At 32.3% G+C, this 13,671-nt stretch overlaps 1 protein-coding gene across 1 annotated transcript in view; it reads right to left on the bottom strand.

Moving 5' to 3' along the window:
• Positions 1 to 13,671, bottom strand: part of LOC130893439 (uncharacterized) — a 78,482-nt gene that overhangs the window by 4,970 nt on the left and 59,841 nt on the right. The window contains exons 3-5 of the mRNA XM_057799560.1: positions 2,965 to 3,078; positions 2,699 to 2,839; positions 27 to 180 (exon numbers count right to left, since the gene is read on the bottom strand). Coding sequence (XP_057655543.1) covers positions 27 to 180; positions 2,699 to 2,839; positions 2,965 to 3,078 — 409 coding nt within the window. The remainder of the gene's footprint in view (positions 1 to 26; positions 181 to 2,698; positions 2,840 to 2,964; positions 3,079 to 13,671) is intronic.

The raw sequence follows: 13,671 nt of genomic DNA, 5'->3' as shown, positions 1-13,671 counted from the left end.
AAGATACTTTCGAATTAACGTCTTACCTAAAATACTAGTATCAGGACATCTACAAATTACGAGATAATGAGATTTTCCACTACGAATATTTTGAAGAGCTAAAAGGGACCAGTCTCGGGGAGATCTGCACAATCTCATCTCGGCAATTGGTTCACACGTTTTTACTAGCGTTAATGCTTTCTGCAACAAAAATATCTTGTATTTACTGTTTTGGAACAAATTATTATTATACGAAATCTTTTACTTAAGTTTTGAAATAGACAAATAAAAACAAATGTTTATAAGTCGATATGGCTTTATTGTTTTCCAAAATATTCTCCATTAAAATCAATACACTTTTGATGAGTTTGACCATTGTCCATACCATTTGCGGTACTTCCAAAACATGTGTTTTGAACGCATCAACCAATTCTTCAGCTGTAGAAAAACTTAGACCCCACAATTAATTTTTGATCTGTGGGAATAAGAAGTCATTGGGTACCAAACAAGGACTGTACGGCGGATAACCCGTTTTTGTTTGAACTGATGTATGAGAGTTATCATTGTCGTGGAGGATAATGGTTCCCCTTCAGAGATTGGGTTCCTTGATTTTTTAGAACCTCGAATTTATTTGAATAAGAAGAAATCATTGGGCGCTGAACAAAAACTGTTCGGCGAATGACCTAACAATTCGTTTTAACTGTTCAAAAACGTTTTTGTTTGAACTGATGTATGAGAGCTTGCATTGTCTTGGTCAGTGGCGGATTCACAGATTGACCGCTTGAAGGCTATCAATATTGATGCATACGATTCACAGCTTAAAACAATCATAATTATATTTTCGTACGAAAAATTGTTGATTATGTTTATCTCTACGCACAAAATGGCTAAAGCGTTAAGCTTTGAATAATTTTAACCTTATATACACAGAACAATATAATAAAAGTTAGTAGGTTTTAAAGTTTACAATGGTAAAAGCTCACTCAATTTGACGAGAAATAGAAGTTTCTTTATAGGTCTCTTGGTAACTCGGATATAAGACAATGAGAAACATATTAAATCTGAAGTAATCACTCGAATATCTTACTTAACTGTTAGATTAAATCTTCTTTTTGAAAAAAAAACTTAAAATTCTTTTATTGTGATCATGAAAACTCATCTTTCCAGTGTGACTAATAATTATTTCTAATCTTGTAAACTGAAATAAAACATTGCAGGTCAAAATTGCCGCTCTAGGCCACAGCCTACTCAGCCTGCTGGTAAATCCCCTAGTGGTCTTGGTGTATAATGATTTGTGTTGTGTGATTGATTTCTTTGCTTCTTACGAACATTCCTGTCAAACAAATACAGAATTACCATTCTACGTTGCTCTAATGGAACGGTGGCGACATGTCCAGTTATTCCAAACAACAGGTGGCCATTTGCTCGAAGTGCTTTAAGCACGAACAAATTTTGTTAGCTTTGGCTTGTCCTATACGCATATATGCATATATGCATAGATCTATAATTAGTCACCTGTTATGATCTTATAGACGTCTTTAGAAACACCGCGTTGGAAGTTTTTCAGCTTTTTTTCTGTATCTGTAAACAACTTGAATGGCGCTCGTGTGATAACACATTCTGAGTACATTCACCATTAAAAATGTCAAACTTCATTATGGCAATGTCAGATTTGACATATGCACATCAGTGTTGCCATATCTCTAAACTTAAGTAGCAACCATCGACAGAAAAATTTTGATATTACTTTCATGTAAACCTAATATTCATTCTAATCTAACTCAAATAAAAATATCCTAGGATTTTCTGTCATATGATTGTTATTTTTCTATGACCAATTATTATTTTTAAAAATTAATATCTTTTATTAGAATAAAAAAATTTTTAAAAATTTGGATAAATAAATATTTCGTCTGAAATATTTAATGAGGTAAAATTAAACTTGACAACAGCGCTTGTCGTAAAATAATGATTATATTATTATATATCAAATATCAATATGTTATATTTGCATTTTGTTGTTATATCTTTAGGTTGGCAACAAAGTAATTTCGGTTTTGTAATATAAAATAAAACATTATTTTTTTAACAAAGAATAGTTTTTAATCAATTATATATTTGCCAATTTGCTTAATGACCTTTTGCCATCTCTCTTTCAACTTCATGATTCCGCGCTAATAAAATTTCTGGTCCTTATTAGCAAAAAACTGAACGATTGTAGTTCATCGTCATTTGTGAAAGTTTGACCATTCAAAGAATTCTGCAAACTTTGAAATAAATAGTAATCAGATGGTGCCAAATCAGGGCTGTGTGAGGGATGTGGCATCTATTCCCAGCCAAGATCCAATAGTTTGAGGTCTAGTGTAAGGCCTTCCATTATCATGGTGGAACACTAAACAATTCTGGCCGTTTTTTTTTTGATTACTTCATCCAGTTTTATTAATTGTTGTCAGTAAACATCAGAATTGATCGTTTGGTTACTTGGAAGCAGCTCAAAAAACACAACACCTTTGTAATTGCTCCAAACTGACATCATGAGCTTTTTTCGTTGTTTTTCAACTTTCACGTGACAAACGGCAGAGCACAGCACTAACATAAGTTATTAAAAAAAATAAAGCGAGGCTCTCTATCAGTAAAAAGCGAAAGTACTTAGTTGCCAACCTTATTATTCCATTTTAAAACTATTTTAATGATGTTATTAATTATTGTGATAACTCACTCGTGAGTTTCTGTCTGTCATAAGTTCTGTAGTATGTTGATCATCAGAGTTCAAAGAGGCTGAGCAAGGATCTCTGTATCTGGATGGGCACGCACATAAAGGCTGGGTCCAATTAAGTCTAATGTACACTGCGTTACACACCTGGAAGTAATATAAAAACATCGAATTAGATTTTACTGTAACTAGATCACAATATAATATAATAACGGTGTTCGATTCGCTATCTTTGTGGGTTTATTCTAGTTGTTATAATTCAAAATACTGACCTGTTGAATAGCACATTCTGGTAATAAGTAGATATGTTGATTGTGTGGATAATAGTGGTATTTTGTTGGTTTCACCAAAGCCGCACTCGCACCTGCTGGTAATGGCAGTAGATTCTAAAAGAATAAAAAGATTTAAATACACCACCCACAAAAAGTAGAGCGTCACGGTATTTTAGGATATTTTTAATACTTAATATCAGTTTTTTGGGACAATCTGTATATATATCAACTTAATAGATATTTCTGGTTTCGATTGCTCGATTAAATCATTTCTGTCTTTGAGAATGCATTGAGATCGAGAACTTTCTAAGCAAATTGTGTTATTGTATAGTGAAAATTTAATTTAATTTTGTTAATAATGGATGTGCCTCAATGTTTAACAAGACACGTGACAAATGAAGAAGCCGCTAAAATCATCGCGCTCATTCAAGATGGCCGTAGTCAAAGATACGTCGTCGAGGCATACCACCGCTCGAAGGCTGCAAACAGATCTGTTGGCTGCTCGTAATGTCCGAATAAGCCTACAAACAGAGTGCCAGCTAGAGGCCCACGTCTTACCAGAGAATGATGGAAGACTAAATGCTGACAGGTACATAACCAATATCCTAGAGCCCCATGTAGTGCCCTATATGCCTCATATCGGTGACAACTCTGTGCTAATGCACGATAATGCTCGTCCACACGCTGCTAGAGTGGTTCGGCAGTACTTAGAAGAGGTTGAATTGGCTTGCACGTAGCCCCGACCTTAACCCAATAGAGCATGTCTGGGACCATCAAATTCAGAAACATCCTGCACCAATAAGAACACTAGATGATCTTCAAAATGTTCTTTTCAACTTCTGGGAAAACATACCAAGACAAATGGAAGCTGTAATTAGAGCGAGGGGCGAAAACACACGCTATTAGAAATCCATCGGCTGGTTTTAGTTTAAGCACCGTTCATTTTTGTATAGATGTTTTGTACAATTTTTTTGATATTTTCTGTTTTGGTAAATCAAAATTTTGTCCTCTGTAGATTAAACTGATATAAAATAAATGTTGCCAAAGGCGTATCTATCGGTGTTTTAATTCGTAGTAATAATAAAATTCGAAAAACAGGCAACACATTTAAAATATTCAAAAAATAATGAATGATGCGATAATTTTTGTGGGGTGTATATTGAAAATTTTCTTTTTGGAAAATAAATCTAAAGTATATTGATTAACATTCTTAATATCCAATCAGGATTCTGTTTTCAGTCCGAAATTTGCTGTTAGTCAACTCGATAAGATATCTCAAGAGAGTGATCAAAGTTATGAACCACCAACTTCAAAAGAACCGCATTTATCTATACAAATTGATTTAAACCAGCTTTTTGGGGTCTAGATTAAACTAATGGCATTCACTTTCTCCTGGTACGAAAATTTCTTATTTCCTACATCGTGACGATGAGTTTTCGAAAGCAGATAATTTAGTTTATTGTAATAACATTCCTGTATTAATGATTTTATTGAATTTTGAATATGATTCAAGTCACTGGCGATTGTTCTTTGATTTAAAAACTACCTTGAAAGCAGTGTTGCTGCTGTTGTCCATGGTATCTGATATGAATGAGACTTACGAGAAATAAAGTCCCTTCCTTTGAAAAAATAAAATACCATGAGCATGTTTACAAGATTTTAAAGTTATTCCTCTTCTGCTTGGGCTACAACTTGTTTCATATTCAATTTGAAAATAAATTTTATAAAATTCAAATTTCTTTTAAAACTATAAAGAAAATGCCAGGTATTATAATATGATAGTGTGGCCCTGCACAATGCTCTTACAATAAACAGCTATAAATTTAAGACTTTTTGATTTTTTTTTGAGAAAAAAAGATCAATTGAACCATTATTTGTGGGTAAATATTTAACCCTATAGATTGATATACATAAGCAAATCAAAATTCCTCTATAAAAGCACCATAAAAGCTTGTAATTATAGAAAATCGACACTGCGAACCATGAAAGTGAGTCATGGCATTCATAGATTTCAGTGAACAATTAAAATGAGAAGTATAGCCTGACCCACTAGCATGAATAAATGATTATATATGCTTGTTATTTCTTTGTTTGTAATGCCTACTTGCATCAAGATTTTTTTTGAATTATTTTTAGATACAGGTAGATAATAACGACTTGCTTTAATATCAGAATATTGGATGATCAAAAGATAACAGGATCAGACTAGCCAAATAACACAAGTGGTATATATAATTTTGCACTCCCACATTGATTTTTATAACTTAAAAATCTTCAGACTCAGTCGGTAACAACTTTGAAAGAGACATAAATGGAATACAAGTTTTATCTTCAAATATAAAAGTCGCGAGATACGAGTTACAAGTGAAAATCTCTTATGAGAATGAAGATTTCCAAGAGGTGGTTCTGAAAAAGAGGAAGAAAAAATGATGCTAATTTGACTCTAAGACAAAGCCAAGGATTGAGGCAAATAAAAAGAAAGACTTATTACAAAGACAGTGTCATTTTCAACTCGTACCTACCTAGTTATCAGACTATGTTAGATTTAAAAAGTTAATTTCAATTTAAAATCCTCCTTCCATGTTGCTCAAAATTATTTTTTTATGTTCTTTCTTACATTAAAGGGAGAGTTTAATAAAACTTTGTGGATGAATTGTAGTTCAAACATTTTTGGGTTTGACAGTCATTTTCTTACAATAAACTAAAATAAAAAAATCATATCTCGTTTTATTCGTCCTCAGTCCTAACTTGAAAAGTTTAATTAAAATTAACATTGATTTTATTGCCATAGCATTAAAAATTTTTTAAAAGGTCTGTGTACAAGGTGTCGAACATAAGATGACCCTTATACTGTTCTCAAAACATGTAAGAGTTATCAAACAACTTTAAAACAAAAGTTCTTTGTATTTAAAGGAGTTTTTAGATTATTGTCTTCTGGATTATACGGAGTGACCCAATTCTTCAGTATCGACATCAACTTTGGAATTTTAAATGGAACACCCTATAATTTCTTACGTTTTTTGATTTAGTGGTAAAAACAAAGATAACTTTCATAAGACCGATCTATTTGATATCCGCACGGTTCAGGAAATATTTGAGGTTATTTGAAATTTTATTGAAAAATTTATATTTGGAAAATTCCGCAAAATAAAAATGAGGGTAACTGCAAAATAAATTGATTTTTGTTACCAAGCATGGATGTTTTAAAAAATGGTTCAACGACTTCCTAGTCTTTTTTAATTTTTAATTAAATCACATGTACGTTGTATTATATCAGGTATATAAAACGTGCTAGTTAGTTTCAAATCTCATTCTGCATCCCAGTAAATAATAATATGAGAAATGAGTCTACATTATTTGACTACGAATATCCATCCACTTCATATTTGTTCTAAATATTTCATCATTTCCGCTTCTATGTTGTCACCCCACACGATTTTCCTATTTTGATTTTCCCTATCGGTTTTTTCACAAACTTCTCCCTGATTTCCTCTCCCTGTCTTTATATCGTCGTACAAGTCCCCTTCAGCCTCGAATTATTTTTCTTTTGTTAAGTTTCTACCTCTGCGGTTGAATTTTTCTTTAAAAAACTCTCCATGTTTCTAGTATGTCTTCCGTTTTTAGTTTTATATTGTTTCTTTTATCTTTTATTCTTCTTATTTCATTTTTTCCATTGTTATTGTCTTTATAGTTATTTGATGAATATTTATCAAATTGTTTTCATACAGTTTCCATATGCAAAAGATTGAAAATACTGAAAAAAATCTTCAATAGTATCAGTACTGAAGGAGTAAAAATGGCTGGTGAATTTTTTTAATGTTAATACAGTGGCTTGATAGCCACTGTAAATGTTAATGGGATTTTACGACATCTCTCGTACACGAGTGAAATTAACATATGTTTCAACTACAGAGTGTTATATAGATGTTGAATTTGTGAGAATTCAAATTTTATGATCCTTTTTATTTATTATTATAATTTATTGAAATGCATATAAAATTTTTTGTAAGCTATCATTTATTTTACTAATTGGATGACTAGTATTCTTAATGTAGGTTAAATATTATGATGTTCCATTGAGTTGTAGAGGCCTACTTTTAGATAAATCATTAAACATCTGTCGTAGTAGCTGATTTTAAAGAAAACAAAGGTAGAAATAAAAATAAAACTTTCTTCGTGTCAATAGAATTGATATTAATATGTCATCTGATAATTTCCAACGAATAACTTCCTGGTTTACTTAAATCAAAACTATGTCAACTGCAGAAGACTGCGAAAAAAAATTACTTTACAGCTGGTTAAAGTTGTAGTACCAATGAAAATAGAAGCAAATGGCAATCAACTTGTCTGTTCACACGAGCAAAAGATATTAAATATCTCGGTTTAACTATCTATTGCATACGGTTTTTGACCACAACTTTTATTTAGTAACGTTTACCTGTGGGTAAGAACATTTTGTAAAAAAAATTACTCGTTATTACTAACCCAATAAATCTATGAAATTGATTTTCAATAATTTATTCTATTACTTTTACTATAAAAAAATATATATAAAAGTTGAATATACAGAGTGTTTACTATTCTATTTATCTTTAATTTGAATTTATTACTTTAATAAAAAGTGAAACGATAAGATAGGAATAGAAAGTAACAAAAAAATCACCAAATCAAGAATACACTACAAAAATTGTTTGGAATCCAGACTGTAGATTGTTATATTTAATTTACCTGCTCACGAATTTGAAGTAAAATCTCAGAAAAAACAACAGCCTACTATTTCTTTTAAGATTGACATATTATCTTGTATCTGAACCACGTTTGACATATGAAACACTTCATTTTCCTCAGTTTTCCTGCGTACAACAAACGGCGAGCTGTAAGAAGTTATGAAAATTTAAAATCTGGTATTTCAATATCAACAACACACAATATATGCGTATATATGCGTATGACCACGTAGCTGAAGTTTGGGATCAATCTATTTTATATTTGGGTACTTTTTCAAGATCTAAAAATATGCTATTACCATAATCATGTTACGGTTTTGGGATGGGCAGTTACTTGACCAAATAGTAGTTTCAGTTAAAGTCTCTGCCTATTTGGGAATGCCAGGAGTTATTTCATTTGCTCCACGTCCTGACTTGGACACATCAGAAAATAGAAATTTCAACGAATCGAAGACTCGACTTTTTAAAAAAAGCTGATATTTTGTCGGGACAATTTTCGTTCGAAAATTATAGTGCTTTTTCGGTATTATCTCAAAATAACGTGAAAAAATAAATACTTAATATAAATTATAGTGTAAATTGGGACATGGAAAGGTAACTTTTCAAAAAACGTGAAAAAATAATATTTTGTAAAAGATATAAAATTAAAAACGAAAAACTTGATTTTTTCAATTTTTCACATAAATTTTGAGGTTATGCGAAAAAAGTGTTAATATAAAAGTTGTAGATCTTATTACCTACAACCTTGCTATTTGACTTTTTCCTATAGGACTGATAGTTTTGCCAGAAATCGAGATAAACCGTTTTTTACCCTTAAAAACTCACCCCCTTTCCCTTCCCGACCACAGATCGCCCGTAAACTATTTTTCTTTCAATTTTGATCATATTCCCCTCTTTTTAATAGTTTTTTTATTTGAGCAGCGTCATTAATTGCTTTCCAATTGATTAAGTACTCTGTGTACGAGGTCCATGGTCTCGACGCTCACGAGCTTTGCATACAAGAATCCATTGGAACAAGCTTTGTTTTGTTTGGTTCGTTAGTAGGGGAGTTGGGATACATTTTTGTAGATCTGCAGTAAGATATTTTAGTTTTCTATCACTTTGTAAAGCTGTCTCTTTATCTGTTCGTTTTAGCGCATATCTTTCACCAGCTTCGTCAAGGTGTTCTTGACAACTTCTGTTAATATTTTCGAAGTTTTGGTCCAACTTGAATGTATCACACTCATTGCAGATATCGTTATATCGTTGGCTTAAGTTACAAACATCGTAGCTCCAAATTTTACAGTAGACACAAAAAAACTCAATGATGAAAAAAGTTGAATGAAGACTTTATCTGATTTTTTGGGAATAGGATTGAAATAGTGGCCCGATATCAATGTCGATAAAATAATTGGAGAAAAACAGTTCAAGTAAATTAACACGGAGTTCGGTTAGCTTTAAACAAAATGGCGATCTGGAGCTGAGAAGTTTTCTATTTAGAATTTTAAATTGTTACGGATTCTTTGAAATTTTGCGAGTTTTTTTTAGATGCGTTACGAAAGACTAACAAAAATGGTCAAGTATAGTAAACTTTGGGTAATATTTTCTTTGGGTACATTATTTTCATGGCAATAGATTTCATACATTCGTATTATATTCAATTCATCTCTGAAGTATTTTCTGTCAGAACGTTCTCTTGTGCAGTGATATTCCACAACAAATAACTTCTTAACATGAGCTTGAGCCACTTCTTAGATGCTAGGAACTGCAACACCACTTTCTCCGACTTTCCTCTATAGTAACATTTGGTATGGGTAATTATTGAAATCAGGATTGTGCTTGAGATATTTTTGAAACGATTTCCAAAATTTTTCTTGCTCTATTGGACAAACCGATTTGAAAAAAATATGTTAAGTTAATACAGTTTGGCTGTCAGCTACCGAAATGTCAAAAATAGTTAGTCATATAGGAGCTAATACTTTTTAATAATTAACTGAAGATCTGCTATCGAGTAAAGTCATTGTCAAGGATCCAATGTGACAAAGTTAAAATTGAACATAGTAATACCATAAAGTGTAAGCGTCAAATCATTCTTAACAACCATTTGGTTTTTAGCAACCACTCTTATATACTAATTCTGCAGGCGGATCTCGTACTATATATTTTGAATATATAGGTACAGGAATCTAAGTGTATTCATATAGGAACAATTAGGTGCTTGTGCTCGTTTTAAAATTGATTCGACTGCTTCCTAAGTCATTATATACATTTAACACCCTCGATAGCGGACTTTTCAGCTGTAGTAGATTCGCTGCGCGTGCGCGGCGTGATCGTTGCGAGCCCGCTCCGCTTTGAAGATGCTCGCAATCCGCTAGTATGATAAGGCTCTTAAAAACAAATTTTTTATTATAATATCTCTAAATTAAATAGATAAACGAAGATAATTACTAATTTTGAAGAGGAGATTAGTTACTTCGTGAAAAAAAAAGGAAATAAAACATCTGTGTGTGAAATAAAAGTCTCGGTTAGTGCCTATGTTACACCGTATGTAGCTACTTTAATTGGTAGCTACTTGTTTCGTAAATACCAACAAGCTATAATTCAATCTTCATTTTGTTTTTCAAGCATCTTTTTCTGCTAATTACGTAGTTTCTGTGTCAAATTCACATTCTTTCGTTATTTACGATAATGATGATACGAGGACTAACCAAATAACGGATGAAGCATATCAATTTTGGAATTCAATGAAAGAGTGAAGCAATATGAAATATAAAGTTTCAAGTTCCAAGGTGACTAGCGCCCGTTATTGCGAATGCACTGAGTTAATCTATCTAACAATGAAACAATATCATTTTTTCCATCATCATTATCATTTTTCAACATAGTCTCTTTCTAAGTCCTGATAGACAGGAACTTTCTTTTCCTTCAAATGCGGTCGCCTTAAATTGATTTTTCCAAAGACTATCTTGGAATTTCTAAGTTTAGCTTATACCAGTTAAATGCTTGATAGTACTGCACTGCATCATGGAAAAAATTAAAAAATCAAATGAACTATGTAAACATTATAGCCAATTAAAATTTATGGTTAATTTCAGAAATCACTCTGTAAATTAATAAATATAACATCACTCAATAAGTCGTGCGACTGACATGACACAGATGGTGCTGCCATTGTCAAATCCATATGACGTTTATAAAGTACCAAATTCAAAAGACTATGTGTAAAACTTAGTCAGAAAAAAGTGACAGCCATTTAAGTGAAGCTACTTTTTCAAAACAATGGATTCTTGATGAAAAAGACATACTGTACAAGCTCAGAAATAGCTTCAAAAGTGTTATCTGGACTCTGCTCTATGGAAAAGAAACATTTATTATTGGTTCGATGAATTTAAACGTGATCGTACAGATAGTGATGATGGTAAACGTTTTGGTGGCCCAATGAGATGGTTACTCCTGTAAACATCAAAAAAGTGCATAAATTGGTTATATCTTATCGTAAATTGAAATTGCGTAATATAGCTGAGGCCGTAAAGATATCAGAAGGCAGTGTGTTTACAATTCTGTAGGAACATTTGACTTTTTTCAAAGTGGGTGCCGCAACAGTCGATCAAAAACAACAACTTGTTGATGATTAAGAGAAGTATTTGGCTATGTTTACACGTAATAAATCAGATTTTTTTCGTCGATATGTGACGGTGGATGAAACATGGATTCATCACTTAACTCCGGAATCAAAACGATCATTATCTGAGTAGACTACAGCCGGTGAACCACGTCCGAAGCGTCCAGAGGCACAACAGTCAGCTGGGAAGGTTATGGCTTTAGTATTTTGAGATCCACATGGAATATTGTTCATCGAGTATCTTATAAAGGGAGAGACAATCAATAGTAAATACTACATAGAGTTGTTAGATCGTTTGAATGCAAAAATTAAGGGAAAACGGTCTCGTATGTTGAAGAAGAAACCATAGTTCCATCAAGACAGACAAGGTTAAATCGAAAAATGAACTATATTTCGAATTGCTTTCTAATCCACCGTATAGTCCAGAACTGGACCCCAGTGACTACTGACTCTTTGCTGATCTAAAAAAATGCTCGCCGGTAAGAAATTCTGCTCAAATGAAGAAACAATGATTGAATTGGTCTTGAACGAGATTACATTGATAAATAAAATCCATTTTTGGCGAGAAATATGTTTTTCTTAATTAGTCACAAGACTTATTGAGTGATGTGTTACGTATATATGGTAAAAATATGTTCCGCATGACTCCCTCTACATCAATGAATTGCTGACTTCTTTAGGTTGAGGTCGAAAACTTAAGACAACCCTCGTAATATATGGTCTATTTTTTGAGATAAAGTGATTTGGATAAAAAGAAATCTACACCATTCACTTTCCATTGTATCAGTGAACATATACGTCCGCTTTCAATTATTAAAAAAAATTAAGTTTCTTTTCGTTTTCATTTGATCACGTAATTATGCAATTTACTGACATGCATTGACCCATTTGTCAGCTAATTATCGAACGTTTTTAATGGAAATTCTCCACGTTGATTTTGATTTTTAATAACATGGTAAAATAATGCGGTTTGTTCGTTTTCAATTACAAGAGTATTCCATTATTTCTATGCTAATGATACGTTACTCATACCCGATTCTGTAAACAAATTATATATCTAGCCAATTATTTGTTTATTGGTTTCTGCGTGAAAGTATTGATTCACCGTGAGAAGAACACTTAGTGGTGTTTGATATTTAAAAAAGATAAAATAAATATACGCTTTGAGCAAAATTGTTCATTTATATATATATATATATATATATATATATATATATATATATATGAGGAATTATAGCTCCAGGTCATATTTCATAGCAAAAAATCACTTAATTTTAAAATAAATAAGTGTATGATCTTAAATCATATTTTTCTGAATCAATCAATTTTACCAGACTCAATGTCATTAGCCAATATGTACAAACAAAGACTTATTATATTTTATTGAGATTACAATTTATTTTAAATCAACCTAACCTAACCTAACCTAATCTAACCTAAACTCGAAAACTGCTGGACCGATTTGGCTAATTTTGATCTTGAATGATTTGTGGTTGGGTCCAGAGAACGTTTGAAAGGTGAATAAATATGAAAATGCTTGGAATTAATATAAACAACAATTTTCTTTTTCCTTGATGTTTTGTCACAAATTAAATTCCTGAACACAACCAGAATATTTGACATTTGACAACCAACTATATGGAGATTGATAAATCTTAAGTTTTGTCACAAATTAAATTCCTGAACACAACTAGAACATTTGACATTTGACAACAAACTAATATGTCGATCCATCCTCTACGTCGATCCATACCTCAGACAAAGAGTGCATCCCTCTATTTTTGTGAGTGACGATTACCGCTACGTGCGCGAGAGCTTTTTTTACTTCGATGATCCTTTGTGATAGTGAAATTTCAGGTTATGTGTTCTTTTTTTGTTGATATTTTGTGATAATGACACTAAACTGCTAACAGGCGAGTATTTTAACAACAAGATGTAACTGAAACTGTGCTTACGAAGCAGTTGAAATAAAGATAAATAAAGATGTCGAGGATCTCAATGCAACCATTCAGAATTTTCTTCCGGGACAGTTTTCTTCAAATAACCTGACACCGTTATACGTCAGGATGACGTAGTCAACTATCCCACGGAGTTTTCAAATTTACTGGAATTTACCTCGACTGTGCAATAGAACAAGACTGAATAACGTAATTGAGGCAACAATCATTTAATATGGAAAGGAGATGATGTGTTGATCGCGATGATCCCAACGGATTTACCATTCGAGTTGAAGCGTTTATGATTTCACGTAGGTCTGGCCTTTGCGATAACCATAAATAAATCGCAAGGCCACTCGTTGGAAGTTAGCGGAATCAACTTGGAGTTTCTCTGTTTCGCTCAGGGACAATTATACGTCGCGTGTCGGCGCGTTGGAAAGCC

Source organism: Diorhabda carinulata, chromosome 1, assembly GCF_026250575.1.
Source record: "Diorhabda carinulata isolate Delta chromosome 1, icDioCari1.1, whole genome shotgun sequence".
NCBI classification, from domain to species: Eukaryota; Metazoa; Arthropoda; class Insecta; order Coleoptera; family Chrysomelidae; genus Diorhabda; species Diorhabda carinulata.
The sequence above is the reverse complement of the archived record's forward strand: the minus strand, read 5'-3'. Positions and strand labels throughout refer to the sequence as shown.